The sequence below is a fragment of the Sphaeramia orbicularis genome, chromosome 4 (genome assembly GCF_902148855.1).
Source record: "Sphaeramia orbicularis chromosome 4, fSphaOr1.1, whole genome shotgun sequence".
NCBI lineage: Eukaryota > Metazoa > Chordata > Actinopteri > Kurtiformes > Apogonidae > Sphaeramia > Sphaeramia orbicularis.
This window is the reverse complement of record NC_043960.1, coordinates 2816888-2835630: the sequence shown is the minus strand read 5'-3', so window position 1 is coordinate 2835630 and position 18743 is coordinate 2816888. Positions and strand designations below refer to the sequence as shown.

The window sequence follows — 18743 nt, the reverse complement described above, 5'->3', positions numbered from 1 at the left end:
TTTTGTTTAAGTTTTTGTCTGTTGTTTGTTGGTTTTTGGAAAACTGGAAAATTGGACACGCTTATACCTGCACTGAGAGGACATATATACTGAAAATGTGTCCTAATAAAAAGATTATTTAAAAAAAAATAAAAATAAAAAATCATAAACTCAACAGTTCAGTTTTTTTCCATCGCAGCTGCAGTTGGAGTTCATCGCCTTGTGCTTGTAAAAGGAAAAGGAAGTACTAAAACCTGGGAACAGTTAATAGAACAGCTCCTGTATGTGTAAAACACACCATAAAAGTGGTAATAAATACATTATCGGTGTTCAAAATGTTTTTTTTTTCCAACATCCTATTTCTGGATGTGTAGTGTCTGAATTGCTGGGAAATGTTAGTGTTGCTATTTAAAGAGTGTTGTGAGTGTTTAATTCCTGTCTGATTGTGTGTTTTTTTTTATTCTGTTGAAGACAAAAGAGGCAGAGGACGACACAAACGGACAGACGATGGTTTATTAAGTTAATGCTCTGAGTTATTTCCATTGTCAAAACCTGAATGACCGTGAGAAACATACAAGAAAAACTATTTACAACAAATTCATGAACATTTTTACATTTACCTGAGAAAAAAACAAACAGATGAGAGGCTTTTTATTTCACAACAAGTGTCTGAATTGAATTAAAGTACACTGAATCTCACATTAAAGCAAAAAAAAAAAAACAAAAAAAAAAAAAAACAGAACAACAGGAGTAAATATGTACAGAAGAAGATTAGAGCCACTGGAAAAAATAAAAAATAAAATAAAAACAGGTCCAATATGTTTTTAAATTATTATTATTATGAAAAAAAGTCAAAATTCTCACTTTAATCTCCGAAATCTGACTTTTTTCTCAGAATAATTATTTAAAAAATGTATATATATATTGGACCTTATTATTATTATTTTTCTTTTCCAGTGGCCCTAATCCTCTTCCGTAAAATACGTCATTAATGTTCAGTCAGAATATATACAATGTGTTTGACCAACGTGCAGAAATATGTACATGTCTGTTGAAAAATCCACTCAGGTGAAGAGAAATCGGTCCATTTCATCTCCCCTGGAACAGAAAATACAGAAAATGATGTTAAATCAGAATCAGAACAGCCGTTACTGTCCTCGTGTGTGTAATGACATTTTTAGAGCTACTCCGATCAGCGCCACAATATGAATAAAAAATCGGACCAGTGGCCCTGGAGCTTAGTGGCCAAATTCAAAGCTTTGGGAAAAAGAAAGAAAAGAAAAGAGGAAAAAAAACTTTGGGAAATGTATCCAGATCCATTTATTCTCACCCAGTTCTGTGTATTTATTCTATTACAGAAATAGTCCATGTTTTGCTCATATTCCAATCAGATCTGTAAAAAAATGTAATTCCCACTTGATATCATTGATACTGATTTATTGGATCAATCCACTTCCTATCTGTTAGAATGGGAAAAATTTTTCAAAGTGGCGCCAAATCCAGAATCAGATCCAGATCCAAATAATTTCACTAACTTTTGTTGACATCATCATACAGAAGCTGTATACCAAGTTTGAATTGTTGTTTCAGAGAAGAAGACGACTGAAAGTTTTGTAACGGACGACAGACGACGACAGACGACAAAAACCAACATGTAAGAAAATAAGAATAAAGCGAATATAAAATGACAAAAATTAAAACATAAAATAAGAAAATAGAATATAAAATGTGATTCTTATTTTATTCATTTGTTTGTTTTTGTTTTTTTTTTCATATTGATTTAATGTCAGTGAGTTCAGGTTTTGTTCATTTTCGTCCATGTTCTTGATTATTTTGTTCATTATTTTACATTGTGTTGAGTTGTTTTTTTTCTTTTTTTTGTTCATTAATTTCTCTTTTTGTGATTTAATGTCATCGATCTGATTCCTAATCGACTCATTTTTGGGGTATTTTGTGCATTCTTACTCATTTTCTTGATTGTTTTACATATTTTTCTTCTTTTTTTTTTTTTTACTGTTTTTGTATTTTTTCCTCGAATATTTCACTCATTTTTGGCTCATTTTGTTGATTTCATTGTGTGTATTCTCTCTCACCACATTAAATCAATATGATTAAAATATATTACATATTTCTTCTGATACAACTTCTCTTTTACATTTTAAGGAACCATAAAAATACTCTGATATGTGGATTTATTATGAGTAATGGTCAATGTTGAGAGTTAATGACAGGTAAAAATGAATTTTTCTCTTAGTTTTGGACAGTTTGGGATTCAAAATCAGGTTCAATATTAGAAATGACTAAAGCGCTGAACTGTGATGAACTACAGGTTCTAGATCCTCTGATCCAGTTCATTCTTTTCTTTTCTTGGTGAATTCCACTGGCATTTTCAGTTGAATAACCTCTCAGCTGACATGTCTGTTTCTGCACATGAAATCTGACACCATGGTAACATGGCCCTATTGTTTATCTGTTGCTAGGCAACCCACTTCAATGATGATTCTATGATTCTGGGCATAGCAACGTGATTGGCCATTGTAAGGCTGTTGTATTCCAAAATTACTAATATCTCCCAAAATGTCGGTCCTGTCAACTTTGCTGTTTAGGAAAAAAAAAGAGTTAGGCTTTTTTGGAAAAAATGTGCAGAAAATCTCATCTTTTTCAAAGTGTTCCAGTGAATTTTTATATGTGTCTGTGGTAAAAACCTGATGGAATGGATACATGTTACAAATGAAACGAAGCTGATCAGAAAAAATATGAAATCTGTTGCTTTTACAGTGAAATGCAAGTCAAAGCTAGGAAATCTGATATCGATGCATTGTTTTTTTAATTTGCATCTTCAACAAGAAAATAAATAAATAAATAAATAAATATTAAAAACTTGCTGTTTACACTAGTCTCTTCCTTGACCACAAATACATAAATATGCCGAACTGCAGCGGTCAGCTCTGGACTGATTTAATGTGATGCCTGAGACACACACACACACACACACACACACACACACACACACACAGTCCACTTCCCTTTTATAATACAGGATAACTAAAACTCACTCACCGTCGGGGTTTTACCGATGCCAGGAGCCGGCCAGTTGGGCACCGTCTGCCGATTGAACGGTGGAACGAGCTGAGGACCCATGGGTTTAGGAGCAGCAGGCTGTAACACACACACAAATATTAACTACACACACACAAACATTAACAACACACACAAACATTAACAACGCATACAAACATTAACCCTTTCATGCATACTGGTCACTCCAGCGGACAGTTCTTCTCCAGCTGTTCTATTGTTTATTCATGGGTTTTGTTGTTTTAGTTCCGTATCAGGACTCTTATGCTTCATCCAAAACACTGCAATTCATACAATTACTGTAACTTTGCTGTTCTTCATAAACCTGATCTGCAGTACATGTTTTAGTGTAAATCAACTGCTAATTGGTATTGGACTGTAATTAACATTTATTTATTTATTTATTTATTTATTTTTGCATATCCTCCTGAGACCCAGCGATGCATTTTGTCCTCTGTAGGGGACAAAAGTTTGACAGGTTTACTTTAAAAATGCTGTCCATTACAAAGGACATTCCATTAACAAAAAACAATCAATCAATAAAAATAGTTTTAAAAATGCATCTGAAAAAACTGTTGTATTATGCAGTTTCCAATCAGGACAATTTTTTAATGTAAAAAAGCTAAAACTGCTCATTTCCTGGGTCTCAGGAGGATAATATCTCCATGAAATGAGTAATGACTAATATTAGAGTGTGAGAAAATGTGAGAAAACAGTAGCCATTTAGCAATTAGTGACATTAAAAATGCTTTTGTTTCATAGTTTTCACACAGTTTATCACTTTCTGATGATGATTTTTATTATAGAAATGTTTCTTTGCTTCAAAACTTAAATGCATGGTGTTCAGCTGAGTGGACATTTTTGTAACTCCATGAAAAATACGGTAATAAAAAAATAAATAAATTGCATTGTTTTTTTCATGCCTAAAGAGGAACAAAAACACTCAAGAAAAAAATATTGACTAAGGTTCTCATAATTTGTGCATGAAAGGGTTAATAACACACACACATTAATAACACACAGACATTAATAACACACACACATTAATAACACACACACATTAATAACACACATAAACATTAATAACACACACACATTAATAACACACATAAACATTAATAACACACACATTAATAACACACATAAACATTAATAACACACACACATTAATAACACACACACATTAATAACACACATAAACATTAATAACACACACATTAATAACACACACACATTAATAACACACATAAACATTAATAACACACACACATTAATAACACACATAAACATTAATAACACACACACATTAATAACACACATAAACATTAATAACACACACACATTAATAACACACATAAACATTAATAACACACATAAACATTAATAACACACATCAACATTAATAACACACACATTAATAACACACACACATTACTAACACACATAAACATTAATAACACACACACACATTAATAACACACACACATTACTAACACACATAAACATTAATAACACACACACACATTAATAACACACACACATTAATAACACACACACATTAATAACACACATAAACATTAATAACACACACACATTAATAACACACACACATTAATAACACACATAAACATTAATAACACACACACATTAATAACACACATAAACATTAATAACACACACACATTAATAACACACACACATTAATAACACACATAAACATTAATAACACACACACATTAATAACACACATAAACATTAATAACACACATAAACATTAATAACACACACACATTACTAACACACATAAACATTAATAACACACACACATTAATAACACACACACATTAATAACACACATAAACATTAATAACACACACACATTAATAACACACACACATTACTAACACACATAAACATTAATAACACACACACATTAATAACACACATAAACATTAATAACACACACACATTAATAACACACATAAACATTAATAACACACACACATTAATAACACACACACATTACTAACACACATAAACATTAATAACACACACACACATTAATAACACACACTACCCACACACACAAAGCCTGCCTCGGTCCGTCTCGTTGCTGCCTGAACTCTGCGCTCTGAGGCGTTTCATCACAAACTGGACGTTGTGTGAACTTGTGACTTGCTAAAAGTGTTTCCTGTCGTTTATCTCCCCCTGTCCGTCCGTCCTTCCTGCCTCCTGCTTTGTGCTGAGTCCACATGCAAACGTCTAAACTCTGGAGTTTCCAGACTCACTAACCCTGCTGGTGCACATGCTCTTCAGTAAACCAGACCGTACACTTCAGGAGCTTTTATGGTGCACAGGCTGACGTCTGTAGAAATGCTTTATTTGTCTTTTTTAACTTCTGCGTCTCATATCTTGTGTTCTTGTCTGTTTCTGCTTATTTCGTGTCATAACTGGATCATCCTCTGGGGGTTTTCGGTCTCACCTGCAGATTTTCTTGCGTTTTGACCTTTGTTTTCATGCTTTTCTTTTTATTGTTCAAACTAATGAATAAATAAATGCGTACATGTGCTCAAATGACCCTCTCACCAATGCAGTTTCAACTTCTCTGCAAATGCAAAATAAAAGGTAGAAAAATGACATGACATGTGATTTAATAACCCTGCTGATGGTGGGCGGGGCCGTTTAAAAACCCCAAATGAAAGTAGAACCTCCCAAAATGTTTAAAGTTCTCCATTATGCGACAAGTGGGTGTGATTTTATTCTTGTAAATTATAATATTTTTCCCACCTGTTTTTAAATGACGATGTTATTCTTGTAATATTAGGACTTTATTCTGAAAATATGACGACTTTAATCTCATAAAACTACAACTTTTAGTTAAATTATATATTTTTTTAAAACTATGACTTTATTCTCAGAAAATTATGGGTTTTATCTAAATATTTTACGACTTTATTCTCATAATGACAAGTGTTTTTATTTTCTTATGTGGCCCTGATATCCGTCGTACTATTCTTATTTTACTTTAAAAAAAAAAAAAAAATTTATATTCTATTTTCTTATTTCACTTTTAGTTTTTGTAATTTGTTCTATTCTTATTTTATGACATATTGTTGTTTTTATTCATTTATTTATATTGTTGCACTGACTGGAGTAGCATTCATAATTTCACTGGACACACGACAAGAAAGGCTATTCTATTCTATTCTATTCTATTCTATTCTATTCTATTCTATTCTATTCTATTCTATTCTCTAAAAGCTATTCTATTCTATTCTATTCTCTAAAAGCTATTCTATTCTATTCTATTCTATTCTATTCTATTCTATTCTATTCTATTCTATTCTATTCTCTAAAAGCTATTCTATTCTATTCTATTCTATTCTATTCTATTGTATGATTTTGACTAAAAAAAGCAAAATGCAGAGGATAATATTAGAATAATACTACATATTGTATATAATATATTGTAAAGGAAATGTCAAATGTAGAAAAGAATAGTAGTTCTGGGGCTTTAAGGGTTCATTTTAGTATCAAATACAGAGACAGTAGATAAATGGAGTTGAGAAAGCGGTCAGAAACACAGTAGAATATGTTCATGTTTTGTTTTTTATAGTGAAATAAATACATTTCATATCTATTCCTCCTCTTTATCCGCAGGTGAAGTAGGAAATGTAGACGTTAAAGGCATTTAGTGATGGGTGATTGTTTGACTCACAGGTTGAAAACAGTGAAAACTCTTACAAATGCATGAACTGTGATGCAGTATTGTTTGGTTGCAGTGCTCCTGTCTGTTCTTGCAGGTTTGGAGTGTTGTGCTGTTGTGTGCTTCTTTACCTTACAGTTCTGCTGAGCCGACAGCAGCAGCGTCTTAAACTCTGTCTCCTTCAAGGCCAAAGTGTCCTCCTGGAGTTTCTTCTGTTCTCTGAGCCGGTTCTGCTCCATCAGTAATCTCTCCACCTGATAAAAAACCACATAAAAAACCCATAAAAACCTCTCTGGTCCTTGTCCTGGCCAAGGCCTTATCTCACCTGGAAAGACTTCGAATGTAACAGCATAACCCTCTAAAACAAAACTGACAGGACTCGATTGTTTTTGGATTTGTTTTGTTTGTTTGTTTGTTTGAACATTTGATTTTCTTATTTTTATTTATCTGTTTTCCTTTAATTTCAGTCTGTCGTATCACTGTAAAATGTTTAATGTGTGAAAAGAAAGAAAAACCAAGAAAAAAGTGAGTTACAAAAATAGATATACAGTCGCAAAAAAATTATTAGACCAGTGGCTCCAACCTTTTTTGGTTCAAGACCTCATTTTAACGTCACAAATTTCTGGTGACCCCAGACATTCAAACTGGAGACTTTTTTTGCTAAAATTAATTTGTTTTTAATCATGTAATAGTTTGCTATACTATGTTGCAAATAAATGTTAATTTTAGACACATTTAGTCTATATAATGTCTCTTATTGTGGACAGAGGCAGTAAATCCAGGTGTAGATTACTGCACAAAGGCTCAGGATCTGTCCAGTCAGTCCAGCTGGGATTTACAAGGAGGACAATTAATACTGAACAAACAAGAACTGAAACTATGAATTATGAAAGAGCTGCAGCATCTGAAACTGACCACAGTGAACATTTGACACAGAAACAGAACCACAGTGCTGCAGTTTGTCATGTCTGTTATGGACTGGGGTTGTCTCTGTCAACTCACCATATGTTTTTTATTGATAAGTTGTTGTTTTTTTTGTTTTTGTTTTTTTCCTTTATCAATTACTAGAAATTTCAGGTGACCCTATTTGAATTCCAGACGACCCCACATGGGTTAGGGTTAGGTTGAAAGGTTGAAAAACACTGTATTAGCCCATCCAAAGTCATCACAAACAATGGTTCTGCAATCCAGTCCTAACTCCTGTGTGTGTCATGTGACTAAAACAGACAGAAAAGAAAACATGGAATGAATAAAAGCACTGTTTTTGTCAGTACAATGACACAGATACTGATGGAAGAACTGAAGTGATTTTGGTTTTTATCAAGAAAACATGTTAAATGGATAGATATCAGCTCCGAAATTAAACTACTATGAGCTGTTTTTGTTGTTCTCATTATATTTGTCCAAACAAATGGACCTTTAGTTGGACCAGGCATTAAAATGAACAAGAAATGGAAGAAAACAAGGGGTGGTCTGATAATTTTTTTCTGCGACTGTATGTATATATCTCTCTTCCAGAAATGTGGACAGGTAGTTCTCAGATAAGAAGGTGCAAATTTAAATACTCAGATATATTAAAGGAATGATATTTTGCTTTTTTTAAATGGAATTCTGCATTTTCCCTCATTTCCCTGTGGTCTCCATAAACTGTAAATGCTCTGCTTGGGTCTGAATTCTTCATTCATTCAACTCCACAGGTCCATCTGCAACACTATTTCTGAGTCATGACACCAGAAAGGTGGTTTGGAGCGCTGGCCCTTTAAATGCACATGAGCCACTTCAGGCCCCGCCCCCTCCAGGTTGTTGGCTGTGCTGCTCTGTCCTGTTCAACCAACAACTGAACATTTTAGTTAACTGGTTCTAAGTTTGGACATATTTTCAGTTCTTATTACAACCGCTGCTGCTGATGAACAGTTATGTCGTACTCAGAGAAATGTTGGTCAGAAGTCTGGACCTGATATGTGCAAACGTTGTGATGCAACTAGATATAGCCGTAACAAATTAAGAAGGAATTAAAACAGGTTGTAGAAATCCACTAGAATTTTGCCCAAATGAATATACAGATGTCTTTGCAGCAGCTGGAGGGTTCAAATTCAAACTGTCTGAACTATTAGGGTCCAAATACACAAAGAAATGAAGCACAGACTAAGAAAAGTGGGTTTAGAGAAATCTGACCCCTTCAAATGAAAACAGTATAAACACAATATGAGCACACAATATAAAACGCATTTTAAGAATATGTACAACATATGTAAAAAACAAAACATGTAAAATCAGTGGAAACAGTCTGTATGTACATCCTCCTTGTTAGAGTTGGATTCAGAAGGACCTGATCGTACCTGGTCATCGTGTTTCTTTTGTTTCAGTTCCAGCTGTTTGCTCGCGTCGCTGATGGCTTCACTGCGACTTTGTTCACATTTCTGGAAGTCGGCGGTCAGGTGTGAGTTCTGCACCTCCAGACGACTGGACTGGGCTTGGATCTGCGACACCTGAACCGAGAAAAAAGTGTTGAGTTAATAAAGGGTTCTTCTGTGCTGTTTGGATGAAAACTGTAGGATTAAAAGTGAAATGTAGGTCTAATATTTACAGAATTCAGCTGGAGGAGGAGACTGAACAAACTATACGACATTTAGGCTGTAGATCAGGGGTGTCCAGCTCCGGTCCTCGAGGGCCGGTACCTGCATGTTTTACATACTTCCATCACACCTGGAAGCCATTCCATCATTATCAGGCTTCTGCAGAGCCGGATGGTGCACTGCAAATCATGTACTTTCCTTTGTTTAATTTCCTATATTTGATTTAGACGTTCATGAAAACTCAGAGGTGATTTAAAGGTTATTATATCAAAACAAAGAAAACTGAAAAAAACAAAAACAAATGAAGTGTTTTTTAGCAAGATTTACCATTAACTGAACATAAACCAGTGTGTCCATCCACTGTCACTGATCCAACTCCATGGGTTTGACTGGAGAATCAGTGTTGTAGAAGATGATGGTGTTTCCATGGTAACTACGGAGCCTCTGAACACCCAAATGGGTCATATGTGATGACCATGAAAAGATGAAGAACTGTATTTTACACCAATTACTTACATGTATTGATAGGATTAGTGGATCAACAGGTGTTAAACAGTTTAGATCAGTAGATGGTTCTGGTTTTTTAGGGTTCACAGAATAAATACAGGGTTCTGGATGGGATGAAATGATGAACGCTGCTAATTTTTCAAGTGTTTTCTTCATTTTCTTTTCACTTTAGAAGGATTTGTTGACTTTTATGCCATACTTAAAAGTTCTTTGGTTCAATTTTTCCCATATTTTTAAGTACTTTGCTCATTTTATTGTCATTTTAGAAGTTTTTGTACATTTTATCCCATGAATAACTGAGGTAAAACTGTATTTTACACCAATTATTTACATGTATTGATACGATCAGTGGATTAACAGGTATTAAATAGTTTATAACAGTAGATAGTTTTGGCTGGTTGGGTCTTTATAGGCTAAGAAAAAAGATGCAATCTAATGAAAATAAACATTTAATCCATGTGTTAATTGTGAACGCTGCAGCAGGAAGCGCCAGGCATCATGGGAAACACAGGTGTCATTTACAAATAATGACTGTCATAGTATGTTGTACCAAATGTGTTTCCAGATGGCGCCTTTACATAATTGTACCTATTATTGTTGGCCATGTGTCTATTTGGATCCAAATGTTGACAATGTGAGGGTTTGTTAATGTTTCCTTTCTTTCCTCAGCGTCACACTGGAGTACATGCAAAACAGCAGGTGGAAGAATTAAACATGGACTCGATGTTTCCTGTACATTTCTTTTCTCAACAGTAGTGTTTAGAGTAGAAATACCTAGATAAGGGGTGTCAAACATGTGGCCCGCGGACCAAAACTGGACCGCCATAGAGTAAGGGTTAGGGTACATTTGCAAAGTGACAGTATTAACAGTCCATTCAGGTTCCACATTCACCTCAGTTCAATCACAAGTGGGTCAGACCAGTAAAATATGATCCTAATAAGGCCAGTACAAGGGACCGGCTAAAACTGATGCACCCTGTGAGGAGCAGTGGCTGTAACAGACGAATTCTACTCTATGGAAAGACTGCCGTAGGCTGAATTCCAGTTCACCCCTTGGCCCCTCCCTCTTACCCCTACTCCTCTGTTTTGCACGCACATGTGAAGGGCTAGTGTTGTCCCCATTCTCAGTTAGACGAAGGGGAGGGGCTAAGGCGGAGGGCTGTCTAACCCTCGAAACGGAGATAATTCAGGACCACGCTACGCATGGAGGGGTAGGAGAAATTACCCATAATTCTGTTCGAATCATCGGCAAGATGGAGGTAAACACAGCAAAAAAGTGCAGCAGTGACGAAAGAAACACACAAATGTAAGGATTTACTTTGTAAACAACTTAATCATTTGATCGACTGTTTAACCTTCTGGTATCCCGTCCACCAAGACCCTTACTAAACACCAAGTGTGCCTTTTTCACACACTTGTGGAATAATGTCAAAAAAATTTTCATACAGTTTGTTTTTAATTCTTTTACACTTTTTTCTATTTCATCAACTTGAGCCTAAATAAAAATACCAAATACTCAATAATTGTGAAATTTTTTAACCCTTTAAATTCTGTGTTTGTAATGTCAACAAACCATTTTTTTTAAAGCAAAAAACAAAAAAATATTTTTTTTTTCAGTATACTACATAAAAAGTGGATCACGTATTATTTCATTTTTTCATCCTGGCATATGTCAGTGATTAACTCCAACATCGGTTAATTTGCATTATTATTTTTGGCGCTAGGTCAAATGTTTAAAAATACTAGCATCTGTCACCAAGTGTGCGTAAAATGCACACCTATAAATCAAACTATTAAATATTATATAGTAATTTATTTTTCTGCTCTAATTTGATTTTACTTTTGTAAATAAAGGTCAGCCCTATCAAAAGAGAGAGAAAGCAAAGAAGAGCGCAGAAAGAGCTCGTCTTTGCTCTCTCTCTCTCTCTCTCTCTCTAATAAAATACTGCTTTCCTAGTTTCGGAGCTCTTCTTTGCTCTCTCTCTCTCTCTCTCTCTCTCTTTGCTGTATCAGCAGAGCTCCGCCCCTCAGTCCTGTTCTGACCCTGGCTTTATCCCAGAGGACGTCTGTCTTTTTAGTGAAATTCATCAGGAACGATGCAGCGGTTCCACTTCCTCCCCTGAGAACCTGGTTTCCTTCTACATTGTGTGGAAAATTCCATCAGCTTTCAGGAAAATGTAAGAAGTGCAGGTTGGTCTGGAGCGTGGAGACTAAAACCCTCATGAAAACCAGTGAAACCACCGATAAAACCCCAGAAATGAACACATGTCAGTGGGGTGGTGCTTCACCTTGTTGCCCACGGTGTCCAGATAGAGCTGGAACTTGTTCTCCACGTCTCTGGACAGGTTGGTGCAGCTGGTCCTTATCTTCTCCATCTGCTCCTGCTGGCTGTCGCAGGTGAGGTGGAAGGTCAGCTGGTGAGGAAACAGGTTGTTGATCTTGTTCAGGAACTCACTCGTCACCATCTTGATTCCATCCAAAGAATGTGCAAAGTCTTCCTTGCATTTCCTGGTGACAAGAAAAAAAATCCTGTTGTATCGACTGAGTCCTGGTGTTTTCATCGTGTCTGAGCTGGAGACGACTCTTTACCTCAGGGTTCAACTCACTTTAGTTTAGAGGCCACATTCAGCCCAGTAGGACCTGAGGTGGGTCGGACCAGTCGAATAATAACAGGAAAATGGAAAATTAAACATGAAAAAGTTTACTTCTCAAAGTATCCTTAAAAAAAATCTGAATAACATGAACGAGCTGAGATTTCTTAAGAACAACTAGTGCGTTGATTGGATAGCTACACAGTGGAACTTTTTGTTTTGTTTTGTGGTGTCTTATACCTTTGTTTTATGTCTCAGTGTTTGTCTTTTTCTGTGAGTTTGAAAGACTTAAAAAAATACACTGATAAAAAAAATAAAATAGTGCGTTGATTGGGTAAATACACTGTGGAACTTTTAGTTTGGTTTGGTTTGGTTTTGTGGCGTCTTACAGCTTTGTTTTATGTCTCAGTTTTTGTCTTACTTTATCTGTATGTTTGAAAGACTGTAATAAAAAAAACACTGATTAAAAAAGTAAACAAATAAATAGTGTGTTGATTGGGTAACTTCACTGTGGAACTTTTTGTTTTGTTTTGTGGCGTCTTATACCTTTTTACGTCTAAGTTTTTGTCTTACTTTTTCTGTATGTTTGAAAGATTTAATAAAAATACATTGATCCAAAAAAAAAAAAAATCTAGCACGTTGACTCGTGGGGATCCACAGGTTCTGGATGTGGTAGTTTTTCTGCTCTTGTGTATTCGTGCATGCTGTACCGTATTTGTCCAGCAGTCACCGCCAAAGCGTTCTGGCCATAGCAGCGTGATTATAAAGCTACTGGATTCCAAAATTACCAATATCTCCCAAAATGTTGGTCCTATCAACTTGTCGTTTTCACTACTGTCTTCTTTGACCAAAAATACATAAATATGACAAACTGCAGCAGTCAGCTGTGTACGGATTTAGTGTGATTCCTGAGACACACACACACACAAACACACACACTGAGGCCATTTTGCTTTTACAGTATAGGTAAGTGCAGTTTTAACAACATTATGCCTCAGTTTATCATTTACACATGTGGATTACAACTTACAGATCACAGTGGATCTACAAATACACAAAACATTTAGTAACAGACATAAAACTGTTAAAATTGCACTTATTTTTCTTGCAACATTTCACGTTGTTTATATTTGGTCAGATTATTCACATCTTTTAGTGAATAAATTGCTTATAATTGTAAGTATTTTCATGTAATTTAACTTTCTTACACACACAGAAAGAGAAAAGTTTGTATTTGTCATTAGTTATAGTTTATGATGTTATTGTTTTACTGGTCTGACCCACTTTAGATCATACTGGTCTGAATGTAGAACCTGCACTAAACAGATTTTGATGGTGATTGTTTATATCTTCAGTGTCATTTTTGCATTTCACAAATTCATCCCACGGGCCGGACAGGACCCCCTGGTGGTCCGGTTTTGACACCCCTGCTTTACCTGGTGTAGGTGACCAGCTGCTCTTTCAACATGGTGTTGTCGCGGCGCTGGGCGATGGCGTCCTGGTGGTGGGTGTCTCGGTCTTTGAGGGCGTTGTCTCGCTCCTGAGTCAGATAATGAACCGTCTGGGTGAAGTTGGCTTCGATGAGGTTTATGAAGGCTCTCTGCTGAGCGTTGAGGGTCTGCAGGGTCTTCATTTCACCTGCAGAGGTCAGAGGAAACTGTAGTAACGGCTGAACATCTGTCTGGTTTCAGTTTTTATCTGAATCAGGGTTTTCCTTCAGGGCCTAGAGCAGTGCTTCCCAACAGTTTTTGGTTTGTCACTCCATTTTAACATCACAAATTTCTGGCGACCCCAGACATTCAAAACAGACTTTTTTTTTTTTTGCTTAAATGAATTTGTTTTGGATCATGTAACAGTTTGCTATGCTGTGTTGCAAATAAATGTTTAGAGGACATTTAGTCTATATAACACTGGTCAACAACAGATTTATTGTTTAAGTTTTTTGAACTGATTTAGGATCATTTTGGTGCTGAATCCAAAAATCACATTCATTTTGCTCAATCAGGTCAACTTTCTGAACTATGCTACATATTGGCTTTTTAACATTTTTGCTTACATTTATGGGCATTTTCACGTCATGATACAAAATTCTTTCATATTTCTTGCAATAAACGAGTTCTGAAGATTTTACTTTTGCCAATTTATGATTAATGTTTTTTTTAATATTCCAGGTGAATGAAATGGCTTCGACTAGAAGATCTTGCAAAAATAAGCCTGATGTATTCTGCTCCATCTGCGCTGAATACACCATTGTACCTAACAGGAATCAAGTCACAAGTGTAATAAAGTGTGCTTACCAATCTGATTTTGGTATTAACCCTTTCATGCATAGTGGTCACTCCAGTGGTCAGTTCTTCTGCAGCTGTTCTCTTATATATTCATGGGGTTTGTTGTTTTAGTTCCATATCAGCCAACACAGTGGACACTTGTGCACCATCCCATACACTGACATTTACACTATTACAGTAACTTTGCTGTTCTTGATAAACCTGATCTGCACTAACATGTTTGAGTGTAAATCAATTGCTTGTCATTATTATTAAACCGTTTGTTTTTTTTTTTTGTTTGTTTTTTACATAAAGGTTTATTTGGGGTTTTTTGCATATTATCTCCATGAAGTGAGTAATGACTAGTATTAGAGTATGTTAAAATGTGAGAAAACATCAGATTAGCAGCATTCAAAGTGTTGTTATTTCATAGTTTTCACATGATCTATCTGTAAATACATGCTTCTTTGCTTCAAAAATTAAATCCATTGTGTCAAACTGAGTGGACATTTTTTGAACTCCATGAAAAATAGATTCATAACAAAATTTTCAATTGGATTTTTGTTTTCATGCCTAAGGAGGAACAAAAACACTCATGAAAATAAATTTTGATCAAGGTTCTCATAATTCGTGCATGAAAGGGTTAATTATTATATTTTGTGTGAAGATCAAATTTTTCAAAATCAAATTAGCAAAAAAACCTGACCTGATTGACAAAAACAGATGTCATTTTTGGATTTAGCGGTGCAAAATGCTCCTAATTCAGCTGAAAAAACCTAGACAACATGCAAAAAACATTTTTTTGTAACCCAGTGTAATAAATGCGTTATAAAGTCTTCTGAATGTGCACTTAATGCATTATAAACTAGACCTTTAAGTAAAGTGTTACTGAAAAAAAACCCAAAACCATGTTAGATCAGTAGATGGTTTTGGTGGTTCCTGAAGGTTTGGGTCTTCATGGGTTAACACCACTACAGAATCAGTCTTAACATGTTCTTCTAAAATAAAGGAGTAGATAATTATGGCGTACATACTTCCAGAGGTGACCATGGGGGGCGGGGCCATGGCCTGGGTGGGACACCGGACGACCATGGTCCGAGTCACAGCAACCTGCCTCTCACAGTCGGCCTTAGAACGAAGAAAACACATTTACAGGATGATTAACGATTTCTGGCCGATATCTTTTATTACCACCGTGGCTCATAGGAAAAGTCCAACAATGCCTGAGGAAATCATCCTGTTGCATAATGTGAAGAATAAACAACTGGAAAGACTTTTGGAAGGGGAAGGATGAAACAGAGCAGTAAAAACCACCGACCCCTTGCTGAGCCACGTTAAAAAAAGCTGATCTTTGTGTTTCCATGAGCCCAGACCTTCATGTGTACTCACCAGTTTCTTCAGTAACTCATGCTCTGTGTTGTTGGCGGCCGTCTTCAGGTTCTCCATCTCTTTCTCCAGAGCCGCCTTCTCGGCCGTCCGAGCCCCCAGCTGATCCCCCAGCTCCCCTTTCTCCTTCCTCAGCTGGATGTTGTACTCACTCAGCCTGTTGAAGTTCAGCTCCAGCTCCTTCATCACAAATCATTCATCACCGTCACAGCTCCGAACACTTTTCACACAGTGCGTTGAAATGAACAACACTGACTCAGGTAAAGACTGGGTCATATGGTGACATTTACACAGATACATGTGCTTTTACAGTGTAGCAGCAGCATGACACGCAAAAAAAAAAAATAGAATCTAAGAGCAAAAAAAGAGTTTAAAAAAAAATAGAACACACTATATAAAATATCCCATAAAGACCCACAGCTACTTTGACTTTTTCCTCTATATTTCAGCTATTTATTACTATTTATTATAATATTATCCTCTGTATTTTGCATTTTTCACTGTAAATCATGTATTTTCCTATATTTAATTTAGATGTTCACAAAAGCTCAGAGTAAATTCAAAGGTTATTATATCAAAACAAAGGAAACTGAAGAAAAAGTGGCTTTTTCAGCAAATCTATCATTAATTGATTGTAATATTATGTTCCTTATTTTGTGTTTTTTCAGTATAAATCATGTGTTTTCCTATATTTAATTCACTGATCATGTAAATGTTCATTAAAGCTCAGTTTTACACCCAGGCTTTTTCCTGAACCCACTTAACCCATAAACACCCAGTGCTACTTTTATGGCAGCTTACAAATACATTTTTCTGCCATTTTAACCTTTCCTAAGTAATTTATCACCATTCATTATAATATTATCCTCAATTTTTTACATTTTTCACTGTAAATCATGTATTTTCCTTTGTTTAATTTCCTATATTTGATTTAGACGTTCATGAAAACTCAGAGTTGATTAAAGGTTATTATATTAAAACAAAGAAAACTGAAAAAAAAGTGATTTTTTTTTTTTTTTTTTTTAGCAAGATTTATCATTAACTGAACATAAGCCCAGTGTGTCCATCCACTGTCACTGATCCAACTCCATGGGTTTTACTGGTGAATCAATGTTGTAGAAGATGATGGTGTTTCCACGGTAACTACAAAGCCCCTTAACATCCAAATAGGTCATATCTAATGACCATGAAAAGATGACAAACTGTATTTTACACCAATTACTTACATGTATTGATAGGATTAGTGGATCAACAGGTGTTAAACATTTTTTATCAGATCAGATACTTTTGATCAACGGTGCACCATAAAAAAAAGGTGTCTAAAAACAAGATAAAAACACTAAATCTGAGGGAAAAAGGGACTTAAAACAAGTGAAATTATCTGTCCATGCACCAAGATAATTTCATTTGACAAGGTTCTTGAATTCAGATTGTTAAATCTAGAAATATCCACAGATGTATGAACACTAAAAATAAGAAATTAAGTCTTAAAACAAGATAAATTATCGAACACTTCTACATCTAAGTTTGTATTTTTCTCTTGGTAAGAACCACATCATTTGCAGAGTGGAGGTCTGGGTCTTTATGGGATAACAGTAACTTACAGGTGTAACTAAATCTGAGTAAAGAACCTGTAGAAGAACTGTAAGGTGTAAAACAAGCTGTAAACTTCAGAATGAGAAGGTGCAAAGGGACGTTTAAGTGCAAATAGATTTATGACCCCAGGCTTTTGTCTTTTTTTTTTCAACTGACCTTGACCCTCTTCTCCGCGGCCGACTTCTCCGGCTGACCGTAGATGAGGAAGAGCACCAGGCTGACGATGATGAGGGACTGGATCAGGGATGAGAAGAAGAAGATGATCCTCAGGTAGTATCCACAGCTCTTCCCTCTGGGTCGATGCAGAGGCTCCCTGGACTCCAGGCCGAACTTGGCCCGGGAGTAACTGGAGCTGTACATGGCAGGTGGAGGTGAAATGGTGGCAGCGGGTGAGGAAGGTCTAAAGAGAATATGTTTGGGTTTTTTAAGTGGCTAAAATCCACGAGGAGTTGAGTAGATGCTGAAGCTTCGAGCCAAGTCTAAATGTGAAGAAGAAGGAGAAGGAGAAGAAGAAGAAGGAGAAGAAGTCTGCTGGTTATTTCTGCGTCTCCTCCAAACATGTGACATGTATGGATGGATGTAAACACTGACCCTTAGGTGTGTGAAGGGGCCATGTTTATAAATGCTGCTGGACACACACTTCCACTCCATCCTGGACCCCCTCCCCCTCCCCCTCCCCCTCCCCTTCTTCTCTCCTCCCTCATGAACGTCTGTCATATCCACATCCACATCCTCAGTCGCTTAAACTACCCTCAAACAGCATCTACAGACCCCACACATACACTGAATAGAATGCTTTAAAAACCTATTTGAGGTCATTTTTAAACAGACTGAACATTTTAGGACAAACCATCCTTTTGTTATCCTCATAGTATAACTGCCTAAGTCATATTTTTGTGATATCTGCAGAACACTGTTGATTCATTTATGCAGACATCACAATTTAGCCAAAGATATGATTTAGACCAGTGATTTTCAACCTTGGGGTCGGGACCCCACATGGGGTCACCTGGAATTCAAATGGGGTCACCTGAAATTTCTAGTAATTGATAAAAAA

At 35.8% G+C, this 18743-nt stretch overlaps 1 protein-coding gene across 1 annotated transcript; it reads right to left on the bottom strand.

Annotated features, from left to right (window-relative positions):
• Positions 1–474: 474 nt before the first annotated feature.
• On the bottom strand, positions 475–18332 carry plvapb (plasmalemma vesicle associated protein b). The gene is made up of 10 exons (XM_030132661.1): positions 18278–18332; positions 17843–18165; positions 16094–16270; positions 15739–15832; positions 13874–14075; positions 12135–12354; positions 9103–9252; positions 6895–7017; positions 3040–3138; positions 475–1077 (listed from the first exon to the last, which is right to left on the bottom strand). The coding sequence occupies exons 2-10, from the start codon at positions 18044–18046 to the stop codon at positions 1069–1071; spliced, it is 1278 nt and encodes a 425-aa protein (XP_029988521.1). The 5' UTR covers positions 18047–18165; positions 18278–18332; the 3' UTR covers positions 475–1068.
• Positions 18333–18743: the final 411 nt, after the last annotated feature.

What these genes read in the sequence shown, in the direction of transcription:
- plvapb (XM_030132661.1), bottom strand. Translation starts at nt 18,046, where the DNA reads ATGTACAGCTCCAGTTACTCCCGGGCCAAGTTCGGCCTGGAGTCCAGG. An exon ending in CCGCGGAGAAGAGGGTCAAG is followed by an intron (nt 16,271 to 17,842) that starts GTCAGTTGAAAA and finishes TTTGTGATGAAG; the next exon opens with GAGCTGGAGCTGAACTTCAA. An exon ending in ATGAGTTACTGAAGAAACTG is followed by an intron (nt 15,833 to 16,093) that starts GTGAGTACACAT and finishes CTTCGTTCTAAG; the next exon opens with GCCGACTGTGAGAGGCAGGT.